Source organism: Balearica regulorum, chromosome 3 (genome assembly GCF_011004875.1).
Source record: "Balearica regulorum gibbericeps isolate bBalReg1 chromosome 3, bBalReg1.pri, whole genome shotgun sequence".
Classification (NCBI taxonomy): Eukaryota; Metazoa; Chordata; class Aves; order Gruiformes; family Gruidae; genus Balearica; species Balearica regulorum.
Window position 1 is genome coordinate 93,671,879 of NC_046186.1, and position 27,746 is coordinate 93,699,624.

A 27,746-nucleotide genomic window follows, 5' to 3' on the forward strand; every position below is an offset into this window, starting at 1 on the left:
CACATTTTATGCTGTGGAATTATGATTCACTTATGTTTAAAGAAATACACTTTGGTCTTCTTGTAGGCCAGCCCATTACGAACCTTAGTAAAACTTACATTGTATATCCATCAGTGAAAATAAACACGATAAAACACAGAAGAAATAGAAAAGTTTATGGTAAAGGCTGTTAAAGAAGTTACGCAGTGTACAAAAAATTGAAATGTATTTATTTTGCATCAGTTTCTCAGGTATGACCTGAGATTTCCGCTTCCTTGTCTCTGCTGCCCATTGAAACAGTATTTGAGAGAACTTTTATTACTATGGAGTCGGCAAAAGGCCAATGACAAAAAGGCTGACAAAAGGTTAACAGACTATATTTCATCCAGCATATTCCTTTCTTGCATTTTCTTCTGTAATCAGTTCCACCAGATATCAACACTCAGACTGGCCTACTCTGGAAATACTTTTTTCACAATACATGTTCCAGAACTTGTGTTCCTGAAGACTGTAAACTTTTCACTCACTGCATTTCTGTGAAATCATGTATTTGAGTCCTGTACTCCAACAGACTCTGTTTTCAGTCTTTTCTCCACTGTCCATGTGGAATCTTGGTCCAATGCAGAAGCTGAAGGCTCACCCAAATGCTTTGTTCTGGTGTACTGCTATGGCCAAGTTTTCAAAGTTAGTGCTCTGGGATGCAAGTAGCACAGTAGGAATAAGAAAATGAGAAGATTAGATATGGGTATATAATCGCAGCAGGAGTTGGACTCTGTTGGGCCTTTAATAAATGGTGTAAAATTTATCAAAAGGTTGCTGAGAATTTAATGGAATTCTAAAAAACCAGTTCTGTTTCATGACTGACACAAAGGCCAAAATAAGCAGGTCTGGCATTCCACAGATCAAAAGATAGTTGTGTTTTATATAAAAGATGTTAGCCAAAACAGATACACTATTCATTTATGACATGAGAAGTTGATCAGAATAGCATCTCTTGATCACAGTTGAAGATACTGCAGTCTGTTTCTAGATTAAAGCAGCCCTTATTAACATTGGCCACAGGATAACGTTGGAACCACTGGCACTTAAAACTGCCTCTAGTTCTCCTTTTCTGGCTTCCAGGATATGACAAAAAAACCTAAATGAATGTCACATTTAGCTGCTGACATTTGGTCTACGTAACACTTTACAAAGGATGATCCTAGAGAAATTCTGGAGTAAGGAATAGCCTATTAGTGGACCTCTGATGTAGAAATTTCTTTTAAAAAATTGAATTATCTGTTTCTACTAGGCACCTCTACAAGCTCTGCCTCATTGCCATCCATGTACTAATGATCAGAGAGCAAAAGCATGTTACCACCTTTGGCAAGCACAAGCATCTAGGTGATGGAGCACATTTGCAGTGACTGCCAGGTGGCTTGAAATAGTGCTTTTCATTAAGTCTTTTAACAACATGCAATTTCTTTCCTGCATTAAATGGCACTTGCTTTTCTAGTTGTGGTATTTGCAAAATGCCATACATACAATTAGAGACCACAAGAACTTTGCATGCAAAGAAAAGGACAACAGCTGGTGCTGTGTACAGATGTCAAAGTTTACCTCATACGTTGAGGTGGGAGGGTAGGTAATATCTCTGTAAATCTACTTTTGCTAAGAATCCCATTGGTAATTCTTGGTGGTGCTGCAAATGAAACATTTTGTTGTCATTGCTCAATTCAGAACAGAAGCATTTCAAGCTCAATAAGCAAGCTTTCACCCCATGTGAACGTCAGGGCAGGTCCATTCCCACATTTCTAAGCGGTGCATCTCTGGTGCACTAAAACCTAAGAGACACTGAGGGTATATTTCTTCCCTAGTGTGCTTCTGTAGGAGCTGTGTGGGTGTGAGACTCATCTGGTCCTTTTGGTTTTGTGTCTTTGTCATTGCAGATCTCCACATCATGAAGTCCCGCCATACTATTTTTGATGTCATCCATTAAGTCTTCTGCGGTGTCTGTGCTCTTCTTGTTGCACTGACAGAAGTCACTGGAGCTCTCTAGAAAGTTGATGCAAAATTTGATAACCAGTGCTAGCCAGGCCATCCCAAAGAGGATCCACAGAGAGATTACATTCTTGTACCAGCCTGGATAGGTGCGGTCTGGGTTCATCCCTACAAGAAAATCACCCAAAACATTTCTAGATTGGATCAAGAGTGCCTCAAAGAAGACACTAGTTGTAAAGCAAAGATGGTGGACATATGACCTAATGGGATTTCTATATAAAATAGAAGTATGCCATCTACTTAGCATGTGAACAGAATAAGCAAGTATGTTTCATGAGAGGTTAGCAACAGTCTACAACTCGCTAGGAATTGTAAAGATTACCCATAAGAAAGGAAAATAAATCCCAAATTACATCTATGTCAAAGTGAAATTATTCACATTTAAGTGCAAAGTTTCATTTCTCTACTTATTGCTCAGTATCACAACATTGTACTAGTGTGTAACAGGGGTCCCCTGCAGGCAGAGAGGTAAGCAGGTTTTATGTACCAATGTATGTATCTTGTTAAGCCAGATATAAGGGAGTGAGTAAGTCTTTAAGAGCAGGAAGGAAGGGACCTGAGCAGTCCTAAAACTTCTAAGAACAATCAAGCCTTGGAAGACAGCTTGAAGTTATACATCCTCTGTCTGGTTGCTCAGCTAGGTATTTTGTGATCCCTTTGAAGCAAAGCCATATTTTCAGTTGTCTTTCCACAATGTTTAGTGCAAAGAGGCTTCCACGGCTAAATTAGTGTCAGTAGTAATATTGATAATAATACCAGCAAAGCAAAGCAATGAACTCAGCCCTACGAAGCCACTGGGCTGCATCTGTAAAGCAGGCTGGGGTAGCCTTACAAACACAGGTAAAGTACAGGATGCAAATCAGTGGCAGCAAAGTCTTTGCACAGGCTTTCCTTCTGCTGCTTCTTAGGTCTCATTATTTAGTTTCCTTACCTTAGGAAGGTTTGTTACTTTATAACTGAATACCTACAGTGCAGCAGATATCACAGAACACCTGAAACTTTTGGGACAGAGTGTGAGGAGTTAACATGTATGAGGTGGTACCTCCATGAACCTGGAGGCCACTCTCCATACCACGTTCCAATGAAAAGTACACATAGGGCTGGGTGCATCCACAAAGGCAGGTGTTTAGGTACTTTTCATCTGTGAGTGGTTGTATGTAGGTATACTGTCCTGTGATTACCTGCACAGACTAGCAGCCCCAAAATTGTAGTCCATGAACTGTTACTGTCTACAAGATTGTGATAAGTAGTAACTGGTCAGTGGAGCCATATTAAACAGCCATTTCTTTACATCCATTTACTTGGTAATATTATATATTACATAATACACATTAGGTGTGTTTTCAATATAATGGGACCACAAGACATTCTGAGGTTGTCACTAAGCCACTGATAAACATTTGGCAGCTACCAACCACTTCTGTGGTAATTACTCTTTGGGCTGGCTTTCTACATCAAGATGAACTTCAACTAAGAAGAGTATTATATTCATCCTTCAAACAAGCACCTTTCACCGATGCTAAATTCAAAGATTTAAAAATTGTTTGCTTCTAAATAATAAGTGAAAACAGGGAAGGGTTATTTGAGGTTTCCAAGGAGAATGTTTTATCCACAAAGACCATCTGATAGGTGTAATGTTGGGGATGAGAAGATCAGAAACAGTGTAGAGCCCACATGGCATCCTATGTCCAATAGAAGGGCTTACCGAGTGCATAAATTAATGGATTTTAGGGCCAGTAAGAGAAGCTACATCAATATTACTAAGTAAAACAGGCTAGGGACTACTCTATGACTTCAAATCCAAATGCCATAGCCTGGCTTATATTTCACCCAAAACAGAGCATCTGTGTCCAAAGTGAACATCAGGCATCACTCCTGGCATGTGATATCCCCTAGAATTTACCTGGTTTGGAACAGTGCCAGAGATCACACTAGTGGGAAACAACATGACAGTCACAAAATAGTGACAGACACATGAAACCATGCCCTGGCCCTGCTTATTTTTGAGACAAACCACAAGTACAGGATTGTAATGCAAAAATGGTTTGGCCTCTACATACCACAGGTCGCTGAAATACTCAGTTATTCCCATACTGAACCCAGTGTACCTACAGCAGCATGCCAGTTACAAAGGTGCCACCACACAGGTGAAGGTACACCTGGAAGTGGGAGGTGTATGAGAGAAGAACTTCAGAATTAGTTACCAAAAACTGAAATAGAGAAGTAAAGCTGCTGCAGCACAGAGTTCAGCATCATCTATAAAATCAGCATAGGAAAATGCTGAACTGGCTAGCTTTTGTTAAGCTCCATCTGGCTACCCTTACACAAGCTAACTTGATCCTAGCTCATTTAAGTGTGCCTACACAAGCTCTAGTCATAACTTTGATGCATTATAGACAAGTCCTAAGGTAACCGCCATTAAGTTGTCTGAGCATCAAGCAAGCACTACGAAGAAAATATAAAGAATCTGTAATAATGTGTTTTAGTCTTTCTGTCTCCAAGGGATTCAAGGGTGCATGTGTTTCTATAATCAATTTGGTTTTAATGAGAAAGTCTTTATCAAAAAGGTGTGTCCTGTGTTTCAGCAAATGCATCAGGCATGGGTCCAAATCCATTTCCTCTGGCAAAGGGTTTTGGCAACCAAAACTAGGCTGTGCCTGGTGCCTGACAGTCTACACCTAAGTGACTTAAGCTGCTTTTTAGAAAGCTGTTGTCTGGAGTTTTGACAGAGGAAATGGTCACTGTCTGTTAATGGTGATGTAGTGTAGCATCTGCTTAAAACTAATCGCTGCTGATGCACTGGAGCACACCAAGTGCACCATCAGCAACTGCTGTGATTAAAAACATAGCATCCCAGTCTGGTGGTGTAGTCATTCAAGGGACAGATCACCTGAATGCTGGAAGAGTACTCATTGACCAGGAAACGATTTCTTTGCTCCTCCACAGGTGACATTGTTATGTCAGAAATCATGTGTTCTCCAACATGTCAAATCCACAGGTCTGTGGATTGCTAACGGTGTAAACTGCCAAGTTGGGAGTTTTAGGTCCCACTCATTTAGCTTTGATGTTTAGTAGGTGAAAGCAATGAAAAGTGAACTACTCACCAATCACATAATCTCCAAACCCTATAGTGCTGAGGGTAATGAAGGAGTAGTAGAAGCCTTCTTCATAAGACCAGCCTTCTTTGTCAGAGAACAACAAGGGAGGCAGCAGAAGGAACAACAACAAGCCAGCTACCAGTGCACAGGTCTTGATCAGGAGAGAAGCTTTTTTCTAGTAAAACAGGAGAAAAAAAAAAGAGACTGTCACAAGAAGGGTGACAAGGAAAGTGCAGCCTAGTTTCTGGTTGAAGATGATGCCGGACTCCATAAAAATGAACATTCATGACGTTCCACTAGAATAAACAGTGTGGTTCTCCCAGTCAACATAAACCGGGCATCATCTTCAGGAGTCCTAAATTCATGCCAGTTTAAAGCCTATTCCACAAATGTTCCCATATAATTTACACATGCAATTCTAACTATGACTGATGATAAACAGACCAGATATTCTAGGACTGAGCATGGCTCTAAGACTCTGGCACTTCTGTTGCTGTAAGGGAAGCCATTCATCACAGAAGTTCTCTCAATTAATAAACAACCTTATCCGACACCTCATAGGGCTGTCATAGACTAAATTTATTTGCTTCCAGTATTCCTGAGTATTATTGCCTTTTTGGCCAAATAGGTAGGCAGGCTGTCCTTGTGAGTCAGGGGATCCCAAATACCAAACAATGCCTTCTCTGTCTTTTCTTTCCTGAACCTGAGGGTGAAGCATTCCTGTACACATTGCTTACCTGCCAGTGAAACACCTCCTCCAGGCAATGGGCACAATGCTGAACCCCCAACAGCATCAGCTGCCCAATTTCGTTCAGAAGGACAAGGTTCAAGGGGATCCCAAAGAGCGCAAACAAGATGCAGAAGATTCGACCAGCCGCAGTGCTGGGGCTCAGGTTCCCATAGCCTAGGCAGGGAGGAACAACATGTTAAATCTAAGATATTCTCTGCTTGCCTTCCTCCCCTGAAGGGGTGAACCTCCATCTTTTACAAAAGTTAGACAAGAAGGTCACTGCTCCAAAAGGACTTTTTTATAAATAACTGTAAGTTACATCCATTGTTTGTCATATCCTATTGTAGCCTGGAAAATAACATTTCTTTCCCTGCCAATTTTGTTTAGTTCCTTTTCCATTTACCAGTGAATTTCCTCTCCCCTACCCACTGTCCTGCCTGGGATCTGACGTAAATGCAAAACTTCCGTTTAGTTCAGTTTTTGTAAGCGTTGTTGGCATAGGGTTTGCTGGTAAATGATCCTACATGGCTGTCAGATGGTCTCTGAATCATAACAATAGTGTTATAATTAAAACAATCTTTTTTCTACTTTTGCCCCACAGGACTAGTGAACTTAACATTGCCTCCTTGCTTACAGTCCTCTTTTGCACCACAAGTACTAAAATACCCATTACGCTTAAATTGTCAAAATGTTTGCCTAGAATGAATAAACTCAGAGAAAGTGTATTTAACATGAATAAAATACTTCAATTTCAGACCTATAGAAAAAAGAAACAAATGTTTGAAGTTTTGCCTTTTTCTTCTAATCATATGAATTGGCTTAATAAAAGGTACTGCCCTGCAAGCACAGCCTTGTTTCTATCCTTAGACCATCATGGCTTCAACATCGCTGCTGCAATACTTGTCTTTGTTCCCCACATTTTCTTTTAAAAATATCCTGTAAATTTGCTGGCTTGTGCCATTTCAAGTGTTTTATGCCACAAGAAAGTCAGATTTAACTTTCACAGGATGCTTTTTTTTTTTAAGACAGGGGAACAACTAGCACATGACGAGTACTTCAACAGTGACTTAGCCAGAGACCTATGGCCTCGGCTACATTTCAAGATCACCTCCTCTCATTTGAGATTTATGTATGTCCATATACATGATTGACATAACCTGGCAAAGCTTATCTTTTCACCACAAATAACGCTATCCCCTCCCAGTGGCACCCAACTGTTGGTGCAGTGCGAGCATAGAGGTGCTCCTGCCACTGATGCCTTGCTACCATGCTTGTAGGCGGTGTAGCCCCAGGGCAAGCGAGCAGCTCCCAGGAGGGACAGGTCCAAGGGCTGGGCTCTGTATGCAAGATTATCAAGAGCACAAACATCTGCGGTGGACTAGATGGAGTCCCATTCCTTCACTAACCTCTGTCCCATGCCAGCTGCAGTAAGCCACTGACCAACAATGTAGAGAGGTTTGCGACTATGACCTTGGGATAACTACACACTTTGTGCCAGGTTTTCTGCTGACAAAAATCTCTTGCGGAGGACAACTCTGCAAACAGTTAATTACTCACATGCACTGGCAAACTACTCCCAGAAAAAGGTCTGGCAGCAAACTATTTCACTGTATGTAAATAGGTTGTCTTTTCATCTCATTCCTACTCCCACAAATTCAAAATCTGACTGTCTGAAGGACCTTCCCTCCAATAATTTTAGGCTTGAATGATTTGTGAGCCCCTGGGTTTAATCCAAAGCGATGGCCCCATCAGCCTGTCCCCGGCAGGGGGGCAGAGCATCCCCTGGAAGGAATGGGATGTTGTTATATAACTAGAGGTTGTTTTGAAGCGCAGTCAAACAAAGGGGCTAAATTAAGACCGTACAGCAGCCTTAATTCCAATGCCATGTTCTTCACTTATGAGCAGCTCCACAATGTTTAAACACCTTTTGCCCCCACACATGTAATTGCTGACTCCTGCCAATTTTCACCATTTCTAAACCAGCAGGTGTGATAAGTGAGACATGCAGCCACGTACATCCTAATCCTATCTCAGTGAATTTAAGGACTACATGCCTGGTGTGATTTGTTGCACACTAGCTGCGTCACATTTCAGTGGATTAGTTCCAGTTTCTCTTTTATGGAATTAGGGTGTTTTGCAGGCTGGTCTGGACCCAGGAGAAAGAGCTGGGAGTCATTTACTGTAAGGCTGGAGTCTGAACATGAGTCACATACGTTTATGGCCAGCCCTTCCCAAAGTTGTTTCCCTCCTCCCCTCCCTTCTATGTCACGATTAAAAAGACTACCTAATGTCTCAGGCATCTCTTTTTGCTATAACTTTCCAGGTTATCCAATCTCCAGAGAAAAAACATCAGATAAGAGAGCAAGAAAGGTCCATGATCTCAGGTCACTGCAAGAAGCACAGCAGCCTTCGGGATTCTGAGCACCCCACATAGTGCTGACAAGAGAGCATCTAAGGTTAAACTGTACGTTCCATTAAGAGCAGCAAATTCAATGATGTAAGAAGGTCCAATGTGCGCAGTAAGCCCAGCACATCAAATACCAGATCTGCTTTGCATATGGTTTATCTGTCTCCCTTTTCCCTTGGGCTCAGCAGCTCAAGACAATTTCCTGAAGACTTGGTGAGCAGTTGCTGTAAACATGCCAAAAAGCCATGCCCCATTAGCTTTTTATACAGGATACAGTTTGATCAAACAGCACAGGAGACTTTAGATTAAGCAAAATGGTCAACAATTTACATCTGGCTGATGACACACCCTTGCCTTTGGACTAGACAAATAGATGCCAACCTGGTTGTATATAAACATCAATTGTTATAAAACTCAAGCAGGAATGGGTAAATGGGACTTATCCTCTTCAGTAAATGGAATGAGGGTAACGAGTAGGCTATGTATTAGAAGATCTGAACCAAACGCAAATACTACAACAAACTACACCGGCAGCTGTGTCACATCCCTCCTGAGCCCGCTACTGGGATGTCACCTGCTACATGCCTGTGCCAAGAGACACCAAGGGATGTCCATCAAAAACTACATAAAGGTCAAAGTGTGTTTTCACTGTAGCAGCAAGATTAAATGCCTGTATAGCTTCTCTCATTTTGAATAAAGTGCAACATAACTTAATCTCCCTTAGAAGAAGCAAAATAAGAGTAGTTTTATTTCTAAGTGTTCATATCCACATGCTTCAGCTCATGTGCTTCTGTTACACATTAAGTAAATTCAGTTTTGTTTTCCTGTTTGCCCATTACATTCCTGTACATAAGGGATTCAGAGGCTCTGCAGGCTTGCTAAGAGGAGCAGACTGATGTGTGATTAATGAATTATAGCAAAAGATCTCTTTATTCGCAAGACAGCATCCTACTTGCGATGCCGTCGGTTCAGCCGAGGCAATTGCGACTTCCTGCTACCCACAATGGGAGGTTTGATTGGCTCCTGTTCTCACTGCCCGGATGTAAAAGATTATTTTAAGCTAAAAGTGCTTAAAATGAAAAAAATATGTCTTTCATAGACTGAAAAACATCTGCAAATTCACCAAAAAATTTCAGCTGTAAGAACAGAATTAGATTTTTGAAAAAAAGCTGGGCGAAGAGTTGCTTCTCTAACCAGTAACTTTATCAGTGGTTTAAGCATTTAAACACATTTTTGGGGAGACTTGGTTTAATTGTTTCTCCTACCCAAGTGGATACAAGCCATCACTTCCCACAGGAATTACCTAATCCCAAATTTACAGAATGTTCTTGACAGTATTTTGCTGTGAACATCCAGACACTCAGTGAAGCCTGGGAACCACGTGTCTCACCTAACACACAAGTGTGTGATCCACAGGGCCACTGGGCAGTTCAATGAGGGGTGCCAGTGTTAGAAGTACTTTATTTTGCATTATATATTTAAATATTCAAAGAAAGACCATTTGACATTTGGGGTGATCTCCAATGAGTCACAATCCTGTTCTCCCAGGCACAGAAGGAAATTGCACACTGGTCTTCTACACCCTCAGGGAGCACTCAAACCACCAAGCTGTTCCCACCACCAGCTCCTCTGACACTTTTCAGAAGACCTAAACTTTTCTTTCCCTTGTGCTGAATGTTTTAATCTGGGCTAAATGAAAGTTCTTGTTAATGATGAATTCAAACATTGCATCGAGAAAAAGTAATACTCAAATGCAGTTTAGATGGAAAAGATGTCTTTTTACAATTCAGCAAAGTGGGGAAAAAACCCAAACCAACATATTGATTACTCACACAGCTTTAAAATATGGTTGTCTGGTTCCTGAAAACGCAAGCATGGGCCCGGCTTAGCTGAAAGGTATCCCTGATAAAGCCCTCAGTAACCAGGTTTAACCTCAGATAACTGCTTTAAGCAGAAGGTTGCACCTTCTGAGGCCCCAGGAAACCTGAATTATCCTATGATCCTTACAAGCATTAGGATTTTCAAAGGTCATATGGTATCACCTACATTCAACTGAACATCAGCAAGTTTGGGATTCCTATCCTCCCTCGTACCTTTGGAATGTCTGTGAGCACTAGCTACACACAACAAATGAATGTGCATGGCTTCTCAAGCTTCTAGAGACATTTCATATTATACCCACTAAGTCTGCTCTAAGTGCAGGAACACTTGTCAGCTGGACACTGAGCTCAGAACACCTGATATGGGAAGTCAGTTATTTCCAATTCATCCATCCATGGAGGATGACTTTGCTAAGGCCCCCCAGTTCTGGTCAAGAGAGAAACAGGACTAAGCAGCCCAAAGCAGTCCTAGTACTTGCACTGGCATCTCAGCTTTATGACTAGAACAAACCAAAAAAATTAAACTCTTTGGTTTTAAAAGCTAGTGGTGGCAGTATCTCAGGAACTGTCTTATATGGGGAAGCTCACTGGGACACTCGCAGGTTTAGCCAGGGCATGTGTGTGAGGTGCCCATCACTATTCATTTTAGCTGGTGCTGTGATGAAATAGAGACCAATAACTTAGGCTGGTAGGCTGAAAAAACATTTTTGATCAGAGTTACTTAACAGTTTTAACCCTATGAAGTTCCAGGTAACAGCAGAATTTGGTTGCACACTCTTTCAGTGAATGAAAGACCAGAAAAATGCTTGGGATGAGTACTGCAGTCTTCTATTTATTTGTACTGTGTATACATTGGAAGCTGTGTAGTGGACTTAGTCTCAACAGGACGAGATGGCATGCAGTCGGGAAAGCAGACCAAATTTGCCAGAGCTCAGGAGACAGCTCAGAGGATGTTGCTGTGAGTGCTATCTCCACATGCACCAGTGACCTCCCATGGACCACTGTGCCATGTCCCACTTGGCCAAGCCTGTAGAGCATCTCTGCCAGCTGCCATGGGGCAAAGATCAAGTCAAAGGTGTGGAGCTCCTCAGCAGAGAACTCCCCCACACAAACCTGAGGTTCACAGAGGATTCAAATGTGAAAGTGACCCTGGGCTGTTATTCCATGTTTTAACTATTTTGAGACATCAATTTGCTTTAACAGGATTTCCCAGCGGTCCATCAGCCAGCAATGGGCAGAGGCCTGGCCATTTCTCAGGTGCTCCACCACATGTTGGGCAGCACTACAGAGGGTCACAGTCTCAGAGAAACTCTTGCTGGCCCAAAGCCCTACACTGCCAGGACTTCACAGCCCTGAATTGGCTGATGTTTTTCTCCCATGGGAACCATCTGTAGCAACATACTAAGTGTCTGTGACAATGTACTAAATGCCACCCCTCACTCAATAGCCTGCTTCTTCCCTCTTCTCTGCTCCCAGTCCTTTGAGGGATTGCTGTTAGGAGCTATTATATTGTGTTAACCAGAGAAGGGAAGGACAGGAGGAAGGTCTTCCCCTTCCTTTCTTCGCTGAGATTGTTTACTTGCTTTTACTACTTATGCTTAAAAAGGGCCTTTGAAATTCATACAAATGATTACTCAAGCTTTGCCACCAGAAAATGGGAAGGCAGCACTCGGTAATGGCATCCACCCACCCAAGATAAAAGGGGAAGTTCAGGCTAGAGAGGACAATACTCTTCCTTCTGCTCTTAGGCTAGCACAGACAACCTCAGTCTCATCAGAAATCCTTTCCCTAGCACCTTCTCTGAAATTACACCACCCTGTGGTGGTTTGACTGTAGGACTTTCATCTTGTGCCCCACTCTGAACTACTTTGACCTCTGCTCTGTTAATCCAAACTAACTAGGAAGAGAGTAAGCACAGCAAGGCGACACTGTGTTGGCAAGGGATAAAAACGGCAGAAAATTAGCTTCTCTTTCTTCAATCATGTTTAGTACTACAGCTCTAAAGGAACTCTGAAGATGATTCTTCAAGGCATTGAAGAGAGAGGGTTCCTATGGAAACATCTGCAGAAAATGAGAAAATATACAAGATCTGGGATGATATGACATGCAAAAGACAGCAATAGAGTGAGCACAGAAGCATAACAGTAGGGAGAAGGAATCAGCAGAAGGCCAGGGCTGCCCATCCCACATGATCAAAAGTTACAAATGCAGTTCCATTCAAATTATGAGATTGGCCAAACACTACATAGGCTTTGGGGCACTTTAAACAAGAGATTTTAGTTCATACATATCTGTTCTTTAAAACTTTGAGATTAGGGTACCAAGTGTGTCCAGCCTGCAGGTTAGAACTTTGCTTTGCTTTTTAAGTAAAATTTGCATAATGCTTTTAATCACCACTGGATATAGATGAGTCTTTCATTTAGATATAAGAAGGATACAGTGCAGAAGATGCTGTAACAGGAAACACAGGGATTCAAACTATGTCAGTGGGGAAAGAAGCTAATGTCCCTCAGTTGGTACTAATGGGGAAAGAAGCTAACATCCCTTCCTGTGTCCCAGTGCTCTGGTGAGTACTTGAAAGACACCAAGCCTTCTGAAGGGGGTTAAAGCACCTAAAGCAGAAAACAGAAGCTGAGAGCAGAAAGAACATCTCAAAGGAAAGTGATGAAGGTAAAAGTGATAACGGCTTTGGCAGTGTTGTTTGAGAAGACTGAAGAAGAAATAGCTGAAATAGCTGATGCAAAAGCCACAAAGACATTACATTCTATAAGAGGCTAGCAAGACATGAATAGAATTAGTTGCAGAGAAAGAATATGGAAGAGAAACAGGACAAAGAAGGACTTGCAGCAGCCTGAACACATGGAGTAGAGTCCATTCAGATTCTTCATCAAAATCTTTATGTAGTACCCCTAAAGTCCTGAGAATTTCTTCATTACCATTTCAACTCCATTCTTTCTCAACTCATTTGACATAATGCCTCAGTTTTTAACTCCTATATATTAATCCTGTGAAGCTGGACTTCAATGGTCTATACTCACTGCCTGGGATAAGCTCTTCCTTGCCCTTTAAGGCACAAAACTCAACAAATCCTTCTCGAAAACCCTTCTCAACTGTGTCATTTACCCCATAGCCATGCCTTGCACAAAGCTCCCTGCTGTGAATCATTCCTCCAAACTTCATTGAGTTCTTTGGGAAGGACCTTGTCTCTTTACTTGACATCAATTATCCTTCTCAGTCATGCCATGATATCTGAGTCAAGAAGGCTGCACCAGCCACTATCTCAAGAACTTGCATGAAGAAAGAGGATGGGTAACAGACTCAAGGTGAGTCTCTGACACCATCTGTATTTTCCTCTTCTACAACATACTGTTACCAACAGAGCATTAAGACACTAACCTGTACACAACTAAATTTAACTTGAAAAAAGCAAATTCAAGGGCCCAGTTGTCTGAAGTTCTCTGCATATAGCTGACTTGTACAGCATTCTCAACTCCACAACTGAAAAAACATGAACAAGGCCCTAGAGTCACAGCATCAGCTTTAAAACAATGAGATAGACAGCTGTAATATTTGGTTCTTTTTATTTGCCCCCTGCTATCAAGTCATTCCTCCCCCCAGCCATCAGTGCAAGGAGTTTACTTAAAGAAAAAAAGGAAAAAGTAGATTAGTCTTTCATGGAGTAACAGCCAGAAACGTTTAGTCTAGACCTCTGTTAACATCACAAAACCTTCTTATATTTTAACATGACAAATTTGATTCTTCCTGAATGTGGTTAACTTAAATTGGTTGTGGTAAAACAGAGTCACTTCGATACCTTAGAAACTAATCAGGATTAACTACTGAGGCAAGTAAAGCAGCTCTGAGCAGATGCTGCTTTGTACCAAAGGCTAGAAGGAACCGCCCAGGCTCTACGCTGGAAGCCCACAGCCTGTGTAGCCCTGTCAAATGAGCCTCCACTGCCATCATCTGGTACAACCCGTACCCGGTAGTACAACACATCAAGTGTGGCTCCCAACCAAGACAAAGCATGTGCGAGACCAGGGCAGAAGGATGTACTGAGTCACAGGAAGGTTTGGGGATTCCCTTCCCCTGCAAAAAAACCCCCCAAACTCTTCTCTCTGAGTTCTTGGTTTTGGGCTTAATGTTCTAAAGTCAATGTATCTTCAATAATGACTGGAGAAATCTAAAAATGGTCCACCTGGGTGCAAAAAATTTCTCAGTCTAAAAGGTATTCAAAATTTAAGAGAGCAGACAGATTCAATGCAAATCAGGAAACCCATGAGGTTTGGGGTTGTTTTTTTTTTATAGTCAGCCATCTCTCCATATACTCTCCCTATGTGGTTTTCATAATACTGGGTCACACAGTAAGAAAAAGACATCGGGGCAATTATTCATGGATTTGGGAACTGGGGTCATGCACTGACAATAATTAATAGCATCTGCCTTAAGTAACACTGTACCTAAATACATTTTATTGTTTCCATTCTCTCTCCCCACCTCTCTATTTCCACCATTCCTTCATGGCTTTGCATTACTCTGTTGCTGAAACTTGACTCACCTGAATTGCTTAATTTATCCAGCTATTTGACTTTCACCTAAACAAGCAGGTCCTTATTCAATACAGGTAGTAGTAAGAGAGAATAATTCATAAATACAGGCTCCAAAGAGTCAACAGCCCATATTAAGAGTTTTTCAAAATCCTTCCTTCTTATGACAGAAAAAGTTTATTTCAAGGCACAATTCATCTCAGACCTCTCAGAGCATTAGGCCTGGGAAAGTACAGGCAGTGCAGCACCTTGAAGTGATACTAGTTCAGACCCCAAAAGCTGCGTAACTTAGTAGGGTTATGTACTGAGCAAGTTGTCCATGTATCTATATAGAGTACTGCACTGGCAAAGAATTTCTAGGGCTAGGTTCACAGATGCTTACCTATTGCATGATATAGACAAGCTACATGAAGCCCCATAGGGCTGGAGCAGCATCTGATCATACAGGTCCTCATTCCCATTCCTTTCCCACCTATGAGACAGCCCTGCAAGCAAGGAACTCTTACCAATGGTTGTTATTGCAGAGATGGAGAAGAAGAAAGACCCACTGAAGTCCCACCTGCCCAGGCTAGTGGTGTTTCCCTGGAGGGTTATGCCACTCTTGTAGGCTTGGATGATACCCTGCAAAGAGACAATAATGTGAGATCCCACAACTCGCCAGTCACGCGAACTAGCTGTAAGGGATTTCCAGTGCTGGCTGGTAAAGTCACAAGCTACAACTACTCATTCTGTTGTTTCCCTTTCAATAGAGGATAACCCGTACCTTAGAGACCAAAGAGCTGAGGGGTCAGAAAAGCCAGAAGCCAACACATTGGTTCTAAGCAAATGGTATCAACAAAATAAAAGAAAGTTGCACATGACAGATCAGAGGTAGATGTGGAAGAGATTGGAGGGCAACAGCTACCTAGAGAAAGCCTAACCAAGTAATTATTAAGACTGATTTATGACATTCATTAGGAAAAAGAAAGTGTTTCCAGATGGATATTCTGACGGCAGAAGTCCCAGAGCAGTGAATATACCATGCACATGCATGGTATATATGGTATATCATTATATATATCCCTTGCCTGTACGGGGGAGGAACATATACAGTGTGATGTAGGAGATGGGGACCACAGGATGGCCAATCTGCTAATATTCAGCAATACGTCCCCACATCAGGACTATAAATATGAACAAATGGATTAGATTAGCATGATGCCCAATTCAATGTTCAATCCACCAGGGAAAAACTCAGAAGTCACTATGCTGAAGTGTGCAGTTATGCCAAAATAAGGTATCAGATGTCTTAACAGTGCTGACATCTGACTATACCTTCTCACACCAATAAAGTTAGTGACATTGAACTGAATTGTGTCCAAAACAACATTAATCACAGCACGTACTCTAAACAGTTCACACCCACTGACCGAGAATCCTTGAGAGCTGATTATCCTGGAATGCAAAGTCTAGCCAAGAATACATAAAATGCATCACCTCTGAGACAGATATGCAGATACCAAATAATACTATCCCTATCCTAACAATAAGGCTACTGATAAAGCCTTCACCAGTGGTAATAAAAGGAATCACTCCCAGGTTAGATTTACATCAGCTGTGGGTTTTCAAAGAAGCTGTAGTTTATACTTCCATCAAGCAAACCAACAACTTCAAGCCTGCAAAGCAAGGACACTTGTCCCATTTTACTTCCAGCATGTTACATCAGTAATTTATATACTACTATACAGGGCTGTGAATTAAAAATTTTCCAGAGACCCAAGCAGCAGCTTAACTACAAGGACTATTATCTCTTTTCTCCAGAGCTACTAGTTCTCACAGTAAGAGCACAGAGCAGCTCAAAGATCAACACATTTTTCCAAGTAAGAAACACTGATAGTCACATTCTCAGAAACATCTTCATTTACTCATAACTCAAGGCAATTTAAACCAGTCAGGGTCACTTTACAATCTATTGAAGTCTGACAACATGCTCTTCTCTGCACAAGACAGAGCAGAGAGCCCTTGCGCTGAAAAGGGCTAAGGACCAGACGCTATATTACATTATGCTTCCTCCTGTGAATTGTTGCCATAACTTGAGTGGGGCAACTCAAAGAAAGAATTATTATGCAGCATAAGTGACATGAAAGAATCAAGCCCCTCTCCCCCCACCTCCAAAAAAGAGAGACAAAAAAAGGTTGTATCAGGAAGTCTCCAGAGGGATTTGTTTTTAATAGTTTGTGTGTAATTTCCCCCCATCCTTCTTCCAGGGCTGGTACCTGCACTGGGGGTTGTCAGGTTATATGGGATGCAGGCTCTGACCTTTCTCTGTTCTCTTTGATCTCTGACAATACTTGACCTCAGGCTTAAGAAATTCTGCAGACAATGGCCTAGTCAGGAATCACAGTTCCTATGAACATAAAATAACTCCCAAACTAAACCATATGGCAAGGGAGACACTGGAAATTTATACAGATGACCTGTATTTTTTTTCCCCTCCAGAAACTAGTGGTTAAATTTGAAAATAAAGAGCATGTTATTTTCTCAACCTTTCCTTCTGTAGCCCGTGATCTCTGCAGTTCAAGTAAAGTCTTGAACACATATACACCTGCTGGAACAGCAGCAGTCCAGCTCAAATTTATTATCAGCTTGATCAGACTCAAAAACCTACACATGCAGCATGTTTTTTGTTTGTTCTCCTGCCTGATGTCCTGCTGATGCAGGCTCAGCAGGTGACAACATTACACACAAAGTTTTTAAAGCCAGAAACACTGAAGAACCAGAGAGGACTGTAAGAAACTACAACTGAAATGGCCCAAAGAAGTGGAAATTTCTTTATGCAGAAAGGGGAAATAAGCAGCCTGCATAAGATATCACATGAGGAAAAGCAGCAGTAACCAACTCATTAAACATTTAATTTCACATCATTGCACCACTTCTGCATGGTTTGAGACCAAGAGACTGAGCCGTTGTGAGCAGCCATGCTAGCTTTGCAGTGACTCATAACAGTGCAGCATCTCAGAGTGGTTCTATTAACTTTCCCAGAGGTGGTGCCACAGCCAGGAAGCACAGCTTGTGTCTTAAGAGTCTGCAGATAGGCTAAAGTATTTCCACTAAAGGGCACGTAACTATTACTCATTGGCAAAGAGCAAGCACTGTGTTTGCAGCTGTTTTCTGTTTCTGGGATTGCAGCACTTAGCATGTTTGTGGTAGGTCAAGAGTCTTCAGCAGTAAGCCTCTGGCTAAGCATTTCCTTGTTAAGTCTTGTTATCGAGCACCCAGATAACATCATTAATCACTAGGTCTGTCACAGCCTGATCTAGGGACCACTGAACACTTGTGCAAATCAAAGCCACTTGAATAAACAGACACTTCCAGGAGAAATGCCAAGTTCATTACTGTTAGGAAGAAAGAGCTACAGATGCCATCTTTAAAGGGGAGGATTTGTAGAGGGTGGAGATAAGGTTTTGGGTTTAAAGTAAAAAACTGTTTTCATATAATATCTACAATCAACCTTTGACACAGCAACAATGATGGCAGAAATTAAAGATTGATTCTTCTGAGAACTGTAGAACTAATGGAGCTTGCCTCCCCACAGAAGTGCCCATAGAGGTGGATTCATGAAAGAGAAATCCATAGATAGCTATTAATGCACAGAAATCACTTCTAGCACAGGAAGTCATTGAATTGCAAACTCCAGAAGGCTAAGAGAGCATTCAGGAAGATATCAGTGTATACCTGCCCTAATTTAGCATGTTCCTCTAGACTTCTGCTTTTGGCTAATGTTCTTTTTCACAGAAAAAATTAAAAGTGTTTTATAATTTTTGACAGAACACAGAAAAAATCCAGCTAATAAACACTAACGGAACAGCTGAATTATCCCTGCTTTTCCTGCTGAAGAAGCACTGATATGACTCTGCTGATGATTTTCAAAAAAACTTGACATAGATTTTGGCCCATGGGTTCAAGATTTACTGAAGAGGAACTGAATCATACATGTTGAGTCACATCTGCTTGGTTCCCTTAGCCTGTCTTTGAGAACCAGAGACTTTTTTGTTTTGCTTTAACACCAAGTTTGAGGTGAAATCCTAGGGGTTTTCCCTTTTCTCTTAATTGAGCTAACCATTTATACAGTATCTGCTCCAAAACCTAATGCATTAAAGGCACCTAGTAGAAGTAGCATCTCAAATCCAGTGTTCAAGAGCAGATATCTGCCTGATCTAAGACCCCAGTCAATACTACCAACTGCTCAAACACAATGAATCTTGAAATTGCAGAGCTTGGGCTTGATATTTTGGGAACTTGACAGGTTATGTGTGCAACTCAAAGAACAGGAAGGAAACAGGTGGGTGGTTAAAACGAGAAAGAAATAGAAGTCACTTCCACTTTGGTTTCTACTGACAGACAAGCTACAGAACAAAGTAATTTCACTTCTCTGCCCTTATTTCCCTTCACTCTAAATTGATAATAATTTAGAGTTCACAGTAACTACTACATCTTTAGCTGACAAAACTTATCATTTTAAGCTACAGACAAAACTCTCTGGAAACTATCAACTACTATAGGATTTATAAATTGGGATATTTTAGATTCTCAGGCCTTCATGAGTCAATGAAACTTTATTTGCAGGCTGCTACATTTTCTCATCAAGCAGTCTGTTCTGCTTCTTGACAGCACCATGCAAAGCCTATTTTGTCCTGGTGATTAAATAAACCAGCATGACTTCCATTCAAAACAGTCCAAATGTAGATGTCTGTCCTGTTACCTTTGTGATAAAACATGCCTCAGAATTCCCAAGTTTGGCCTCTAGCTCTGTTTTGCTCAACCATAAACTCTGAAGTTTCAGTTAGGAACATCATAAGCTAATGCTTGCAAATGCACACTTTATGTTAGATCATTATATCCCAGTACCAATCAAAGCCTAGTTTTGTGCATCCTTAATTCCCTCCTTTAATTCAAGGTCATTGGTAACTCCATGAGGAAGCTGTGGTTACTGCTGACTTCCTTATCTAAAGTATTTCTGACTTATCAAACTTATTTTAGGGCAGCAATATCCCTTCTTTCCTTCTCTTCTACTACCAATTTGAATAATTATTGCTGGTTCTTCATGCAGTTCTTTGTGCAGGAGCATCCAAATACCACATTGTCCCAGTTTCCTTATTGGAATTTAAGAAATTAAAAAAAGAATAAAATCATTGCTTCAGGCTGACTGTCTTTTACCTCTTCCCATCTCTGGGACTGTACTTCCACAAATAATTGATAACGAGCGCCTCATCTATCCTGCAAAAGTCTCACCAATCTACACAGCTTTGTGCCAACAAACTTAATGTAGTTACAGTCATACCAGCAAAAAGTTAAACCATTGGATTGAATTACACTCAAAAGATCTCTTCTGTTCATATTGTCTAATTTAAAAAAACAGCATAAAAAAGGAGTGAAGTTGCTGGACACCAGGACACCCGCTTAAGTATCCAGCAGCTTAATGCAGACTCAGCCTGCAGAGTTCAGTTCCCTCTTGACATTGCAGAGTTACATCTTTTTCTTCCATGCAAAATGTAGGTTTATTCTTTTCTATTTGCTGTGGAGTTGCTCCATCCTTCAGCCATACCTGTAAGTCTCTCATTTACCATGTGTACTGTGTTCCCAGTTCTGGGCAACTCCCAGCGTTCTCAGCATACACACTTCCTCTCTTCTAAAACCCTTTTAACACGTGGGCTCCTCCACCACCAACTCATGGCTGCAGCACAACTTCTGATTACCAAGTGCTGCAAAAAAGGAGCAACATTATTTACTCTGACCTCCTTAACACCAACTAAAAATTCTGTCATTCACCTCTGCACCGAGCCACAACTGCACATGCCTAGGGTACCGCTTTCAAAAAAGGCATTTAAGATCAGCAGTAAGAAATGAATGCATGTGTATATGTAAACTTAAATACTAATTCCCTTGCAATCTACTTTCTTCAGAACACTATGCTTCTGTTTTCTTCTATAATCATTACAGGAAAAAATAAAGTTTATGTAAGTGATTAAATCAGGCCAATTCTAATCTATGTGTTACCTCTTCCCCCCAACAATGGTGAGCTATAAAGTGAAGAAGGGGAAGTGAAGCCCTGCAAGATTATGACCCTACCAAGGATCTCCATAAGAATTCCTAACTCTCAAGCTCAAAATTTGTTATTTCTGGGGAAGAAAAAAAAAAAAAAAAAAGAGACAAACCACTTTTTTTTTCCTGGAGAAAAGTATCATGGAAGGGGTCATACCAATGATCTTTTATAAACCACAGCTCCAGTCACTGCCACGGCCCTGTGCTCCTGAACTATGGCATTTTGGCCAGAGTTCGCATGAATCTTGAGATACTTTTGCAGGCAAAAGCAGTATTTCCTAATTGTATTTGAAAGTGGTTCTCAAGGAAGGCCAAAAAGCATGTGAATGGACTGGGGTAAGAAATTTCATTCCTGAGTTTAGTTGAAGTTTACATGTTCATATACAAAAATCAACTGTTCCAGGGAGTACGTGCCCTCTTGAAAATTGCCTTATTTCAGACACTTCCTCTCCACGCCTTCACAATCTGTCAAGGAGGGAAAAGAGGTGTTCTCAAGGCACCAAACTACCATTTAGATTAATGAGAAAATATAAACTCACATAAACTTCGTGCCCTGGAAATTCTGTGCAATGCTGGTATATAAATATTCATGTCACACAGAATACCAGCTGTAAGTCGGAAGAAAATGGTTAACATTAACCTTGGTCTCAGATTGTGAGGACAAAGGTCAATTAACTTCAAAATAATAGATCGACTTAAAAAATAGACTATGAATCACCTTTCCCAGCCATGAGCTCTGATCCCCTGTCCTTGCCTGGGGTGGAAAATTATCTGAATTATGCCCAAAAGAGCAGGTACAAGGTGCATTATGAATCCAATGGAATTCAGCTGGTTTTTTTTAATTTCATGTCACTTGACTAACCTGAGACCTGATCAAATAACTGCTCCCCCCCACCTCCCCCAACCATGATTACTAATATAATTGGTACTAGTTTCTCTAAACTAGATGAACCCTACGAGCAAAAAAACTTTTACTTTGCAGCTGTGTCTGCTTTACAGTTTCTAGAATTCATCTAGACTTACACTTCAACAGAAAAGGAGCAAGAGATACAGTAAAGGACAGTAATCATGCAACCAAGGCTACCTTAAGCCACTAGTACTTTTTTCTGAAAATTAAGCTTTTATGTCAAGAATCTGTGGCATAATTTATGGGACAAAGCATTGCTGAATTCCAGTTTCTTCCCAAACCCCAATGATACTAGTAACTTCATAGCTGGGCTGCAACAGAAGTAGGGTCTGTTGAAAGGAACTGCCTATATAATCTACGGAATGGAGCACAGCAGGTCGCATTGCATCGCCCTTGTAAAATTGAGAAGGTATTTCTCTAGCAGTTATTTTTCTTTCAGTTGCATTTAAAAATACCAGAGTATGATGAACAAGTACCTGTAAAAGTAATCCACACCTCCAAAGAACTCAAGAATTACCATTTCTCTTTTCAGAAGGCACCTGGTCTTTAGATATCCACTGCTAGTCTCTCTCAAACCTTCCTGGTTGGACAGGTTATTCAGCAGTTATTAGTTAATTCCAGCTTGCTACACTTCTTGTTACTTCCCACCAAGCCTGACCAGCTGTAACCGAGAATGTGATACTATCAAAGAACATCTCTCTTTAGGTAGAGGTCTATAAATTAACAGGTTCCTGCGCTTCCCTCCATCTCTTTTTAAACACAGGTACTAGATGCTGCATCATTGACCGGAAGACTTAGGAGTGAGTCAACTAACCAGAAATGGCAGATCATCAGCAGGTCTTCGCCTCGCCTTCCAAAGAGTCCAAAAATACAGTCGTAGTCTATTGCCTTACAGAATACTATATGCCTACTGCGTTACAGAATAAAGATTTTCTCTTTAACAACTTCTGTCAAATGTATGCTATAATAGGCTATTATAAGCACAGAATGCACACTCTTGGTTAAGGTACCCATAGTTCTTTTTGGTTAATAGGTCTGGAGAAGAATGAACTGGCAATAGCTCCACCAAAGTAGTAGTACATTTTGATAAGGACATTGGAAACAACAATTAAAGGGGATCAACCCTACTTCATCTGTGACAAGCCAATAGGTATTTAACTATGGTGGGTTCTATACAGATGTCGCTGCTCCACAATACCAAGAGCCAATGCTGTTCCTTAAAGTATTTTATCACCAAGAGGTGATCTCTGATGCTCACCCCTTAAGAGTCACTCTCTGCTGCATCATGTGTGGGCAAGATGATTTTAGTAAACTGTATTTGCAGGGTTGTATTTCCTGACAGCTGGCACAAATCTCTGCTGGTTCAATGTCAGTGTGAGCCAAGGTATTGATGAGGATCTTTCAGTCACATGGGATCTCGTTGCTCTTGTAAACATGAATTAAAATTCTGTGTAGCACTAGCTGTTGACTCTGGAGATAATAGCATCTAGGTCCACCTGCAGGCTTTTAGTTTATGGCCTGCCCTTTAGAATTAGGTCATTTTCACTACACCTTAAATCTTGCTAGACAAAAAAAATACTTATTTCATTTAGCTCAAGTTTCATTTCCTTCTTCCCAGTTTACGCAAGTAACTGGGTTTAAATAGCATTATGCATCTACAATAATAGAAAGTGGATAGAACAATATAATAAATACAGAAAACAGCTGTATTAGGGAAATATGTATATAGCAACAAAAAGTTTATAGCAATAAGAAAGGGTAGCAAGGAGAGGATGTCATGCCAACAGCCTAACACAGAAAATGCACTGTTCCAAGTCCCAGCCATGTGGACAATCATCTGATTAAAGAGACACTGAAAAGTACAGCAGCTATAGCTACACCGGTGCCTGTAACCACTGAAAATGATGCAGGAAAAGGAGTGAGTTTGGAGCACAGTTCAGCTGGAGCAGAGCTATACATACACTTACCCTAGGCAGTAAAACTGGAAGACAGACATGCACTAGAAGTGCATCACACTGGGCAGTATGTCTAGGTGCCCCTTCCCCCCCCCCCCCCCCCCCCCCCGAAAAGGTGAGAGAGGGTCTCAGCTCTAAGATATGCCAGTACAGAAAGTGCCCTCTGTGTGCAGCCTGTCTCTGGACACTTCTCAAATCTGAAACCAACATCATTTTTGCCTAGACAGAGACTCTTACATACTTTTTTCCCCAGCTGAGTCCAGCTACTGTTCTTCACTGTACTAAGGGTCTATTGCCTGAAACCTGCCTCATCACTGCACCCATTTCCATATTCTGCAAGTTTTATCATTGAGAGCTCCCTTTGATATAACCTCACAGCCAGTAACTCTAGCGTGTGAGGACCACCACCATATTTATGATAAGAAGCCAGATATTGCCCTCTTTCTATGTTGCCTAACAGCTCTTGAGGAACTGTTTGCTCTTGATCTTGTTCACCAGGAACAAGAGTTCACATCTGACTGTATACAATACCAGAAAAATAGCCTAGGGTTAGATGGCTCAACAAAACCAAACTTATCTGTTTCTTGAGTAGATGTTACTGGATGCACAGTAGAGATACACATGGCCAGAATTCCTCTGTTGTCCCCAATGCTGTCCTTAAGTAACAAAATCAGTTGTTTTCATATACATACACACATAGATACATGTGTAAACACACAGGCATGCATTTTTTGTTTGCTAATACATAAAGCATTTGCACATGCTATTCTTAGTGATTTAGGAAATGTGGAAATGTTCAGCATCCTGCATGGGAAGAGCCAGCCAGTCCCTGAGGCAAAAAAACCCCAAACAAAACCCATAGCTGTGGGAAACAGGGACCCACCAGTACATATGTCACACACTTTCTAACACTTTCTCCTCCGCCATTCAGTTTTGTTGTTGGTCTGCTACTTCCACCTCCTTCTGTCTTTTCTTTTGTCAACTAGAAAATGCCCTCTTTCCCTAGAAAGTATCTGAGCCATAGAAATTACTGAAGGAGAATTCACTGGTCGAACTACCACAGCGTGGTCCATTTGCCTTTGCCTTTCCTCCTGCTCATCCTCACATCATGCTCTCCTGCTAGCTCCTCAAAGCAGGAGTTCTCCATCTGTGCAAGGGCTGGAACAGTAGATTTCCACTCCCAGTTGGTAACCAGGAAATAAGCAATAAACAGGTTGTAAAATGATGTTTGTACATTGCTTAGCAAACTGGGATTTTATTCCATATTGGCCCCTATACTTCTAAAATAAACAGAGTTTAGAATTATCAAGGATGAAAGAGCTGTAAGAAAACAATGAGGAATTGCCAGTAATATCAAAGCAATTGAAATTCACACACTGGTTTATGTTTTCACAAACACTTTTTATGTCTTTCTTAATTAGCAAATAATCAACTGTGTATCTAGAACACAAGTTTGTTATCTGAAGAGGGCCAGTGATGACACTGCCTGATAAACTATGTGCAATTTAGTGCAATAACAGTTTACTGCACAGAAAAACATCTCAATTTTTTATAGCACGCTTACAGTATCCAAGCAATTGCTACACAGGAGATTAGAAAAGAGCATAGGAAAGAAGCAATCCTGTGGATTATCTGTTTAAGATATTTTAAAATAACTTTCATAGTGAGAAATTAACACATAAGGCCATTCAAACTCAGACTATGGTTTCCTCAAAGCATCAAGGCACACAGTCTCTGTAAAATGAAACTAAACTTCTTTGTAACTTCCTCATCCAGGGTTTGCTCATGTCACAACTAAGTACTCACACGGCATATTTTAACAGTGTCTGGGCTAAAAGGATTAGAATTATTAGAGACCTTTCCACCTACTCTGTTGCGATCATCTCTCCACTACTATCACCGTTACTGTCATTCATCAAGTGAAACCCTTCCAACCGAGGGCGAGCACCATGCCTATTCAATGGACCAGTGCTGAATGAAGCCCAGCTCAGACCTGTCTTTATGAAGTGCCAGACTGTTCTTCTCTGTACACAGCACACACTATAAATAATAAGAGTAGACACCATGGTGTAGCTTACAAGGGTACAAATTTCTGTCATATCTTTAATGAATTACTGACTACCACAGAGAATTTACCATCTCGAATGTCAAGGGATAAGAGCCCAACACAGGTAATCTTGTCAAGAGTTCAGGAATTTCAGCAAGGCCCTGCCAGACAAAATTATGTTGATAACCTATTTGATGATTTCTGTGTTTTTCTCTCCGCTGGAAAAAAACAACACCACATATCTAAGTCCATTTTAAGTCCTTTGAACTCTGATGGCAAACTACTACAGTGTTCAGCCACCATCAAACATTGCTTTTACAAAAAAAAAACCACCAACCACCAAGTTTTCTTTGTTTGGCAACATCTATTGGAGGCAGACAGACCAAATCAAGGAGTACACCAGCACCTACCGAATATTTACCCAAACCATTCTAGTTCAAGTCACTTCAATAACACGGGTTTTTCTTTTTCAGAAAAAAAAAGAGCAATGAGAGAACCCATTAATCCTACTTTGCTCATATCTATATCATAAAATGCATCCACATGCACTTTAATAAGACTGCATTTGGTCCTGCTTTACATGTTGCAAGCATCCTCAGAAACATTTTTATGGATATCTGAAATTGCGTTACCAGGTTTTATTTCCCTTCAAATAACAAGTAGAAAACTGAAAGAGTTTGACACTAGTAAAAACACCAATTAAACTTACCACGACAAAACCTTTCCATTGGAATTTACCACTGTCTCAGATGTCACACACTATAACTCATTCTTATTGAGTTCAACATCGAAACAAAGCCACCTGCAATTAACCCCGGATAATTCTCATATAATGAGAAACTCCGCCACTGTCTTCCCTCTGTCAGGGCACATCACTTAAAAACTCGCAAACATCACAACTTGTGGGAGGACAGCGGAGAACGACAGAAACTCTTTCTCAGCAGAAAGAGATACCCGGTGACGAAGCTCAGGAGAGCCCAACTTGCCCGGAGGCACAGAGCAACGCTGCGCTACACGCTCCCGCTCCGCGGAAGCTGCCCACGGAGCGGAAAACTTTTTCCACGCTGTGGGCAGCTTCTTCGGGGCCAGATTACGTGTGCGCGTAGGTATAGAATGGAAAAAGGGTTTTTCTAGATTTTCTTTCTTTTTTTTTAATTACTGGCAGGCAGGAAGCCAGGTTGCTGCTGTCACCAGCCCTCCCGCCTCTCCGGGACGAAGGCAGCGCCTGCCCCGGCAGCTCCCAGCCGGGCGGGTGCTTTGCTCCGCCACCGCCGTGCCGGCGGAGCCCCGGGCTCACCTCGATGAGCTGCTGCAGGGCAGGCCCCCGGAGGCAGGTGTGGTTGGCGAGCAGCTCCCAGTGCTGCTGGAGCAGGTGTTGGGCCGCCTGCACCTCGGCCGGCCGCTCCAGCGCCTGCAGCACGCCGGCGCCCAGCCCCACATAGCCCAAGTAGACCAGCAGCAGCACCGGCACCCCCCAGCGCCGCTGCCGCTGCTGCCGCCGCGCCGCCACCATCGACCCCGCTGCCGCCGCTGCAGTTTCTGCAGCCCCGGGTGCGACGGCAGCGGGGCCGCCCGCAAGAGGAGGGCTGAAGACGGCTGCGACCGGCCGGGCGCCCGGCCGGCCCCTAGCCCCTCCCCCGGGCCTGCCCCCCGGCTTGCCCCCGACCTGCCCCTTCCCACCCTCCGCGGCGCCGGAGGAAGCCCAGAGCCGGGCAAGGCAGCCAGTTCAGCCGCTTGCCCTGCGGCGGCCCAGCCCAGCCCGGCCCGGCCCGGCCCGCCACCCTCCTCCTGCGCGGCTCTGCTTCCCACCTGCCTTACTGCGGAGCGCAAAACTGCCCTAGGGCTCCCTTCTCTGTGCGGCGTGTGTCTGGGCGAGGACGGGCACCGAGTCACGCTCGCCCGTTGGAGGGATGCTACCCAACTCCTTCCCCAGCAAGTCGGGCTCCTTATCCAACCAGCTGGTACCAGTTACAGACCGCTACACCCACAGCTGGCAAAAAAGCTAGTTTCCTCCTTCACGCAGCTGCTAAGCTAATTTAAAAGGCAGTAAACAGGTGTTTCTGATAACGGCTCTT

The 27,746-nt window shown here is 42.1% G+C and overlaps 1 protein-coding gene across 1 annotated transcript; it reads right to left on the reverse strand.

Moving 5' to 3' along the window:
• Window positions 1–27,197, reverse strand: KCNK17 (potassium two pore domain channel subfamily K member 17). Its single transcript, XM_075749012.1, has 5 exons — window positions 26,969–27,197; window positions 15,188–15,302; window positions 5,855–6,021; window positions 5,124–5,292; window positions 1–2,127 (listed from the first exon to the last, which is right to left on the reverse strand). The coding sequence occupies exons 1-5, from the start codon at window positions 27,182–27,184 to the stop codon at window positions 1,832–1,834; spliced, it is 963 nt and encodes a 320-aa protein (XP_075605127.1). The 5' UTR covers window positions 27,185–27,197; the 3' UTR covers window positions 1–1,831.
• Between the last annotated feature and the right edge of the window lie 549 nt (window positions 27,198–27,746).

Excerpts from the sequence above, each read along its gene's own strand:
- KCNK17 (XM_075749012.1), bottom strand. The coding sequence starts at position 27,184 with ATGGTGGCGGCGCGGCGGCAGCAGCGGCAGCGGCGCTGGGGGGTGCCG. Across the intron at positions 15,303-26,968 it reads CCCTGCAGCAGCTCATCGAG|GGTATCATCCAAGCCTACAA; the intron begins GTGAGCCCGGGG and ends GTCTCTTTGCAG. Across the intron at positions 2,128-5,123 it reads GTTTGGAGATTATGTGATTG|GGATGAACCCAGACCGCACC; the intron begins GTGAGTAGTTCA and ends ATTTTCTTGTAG.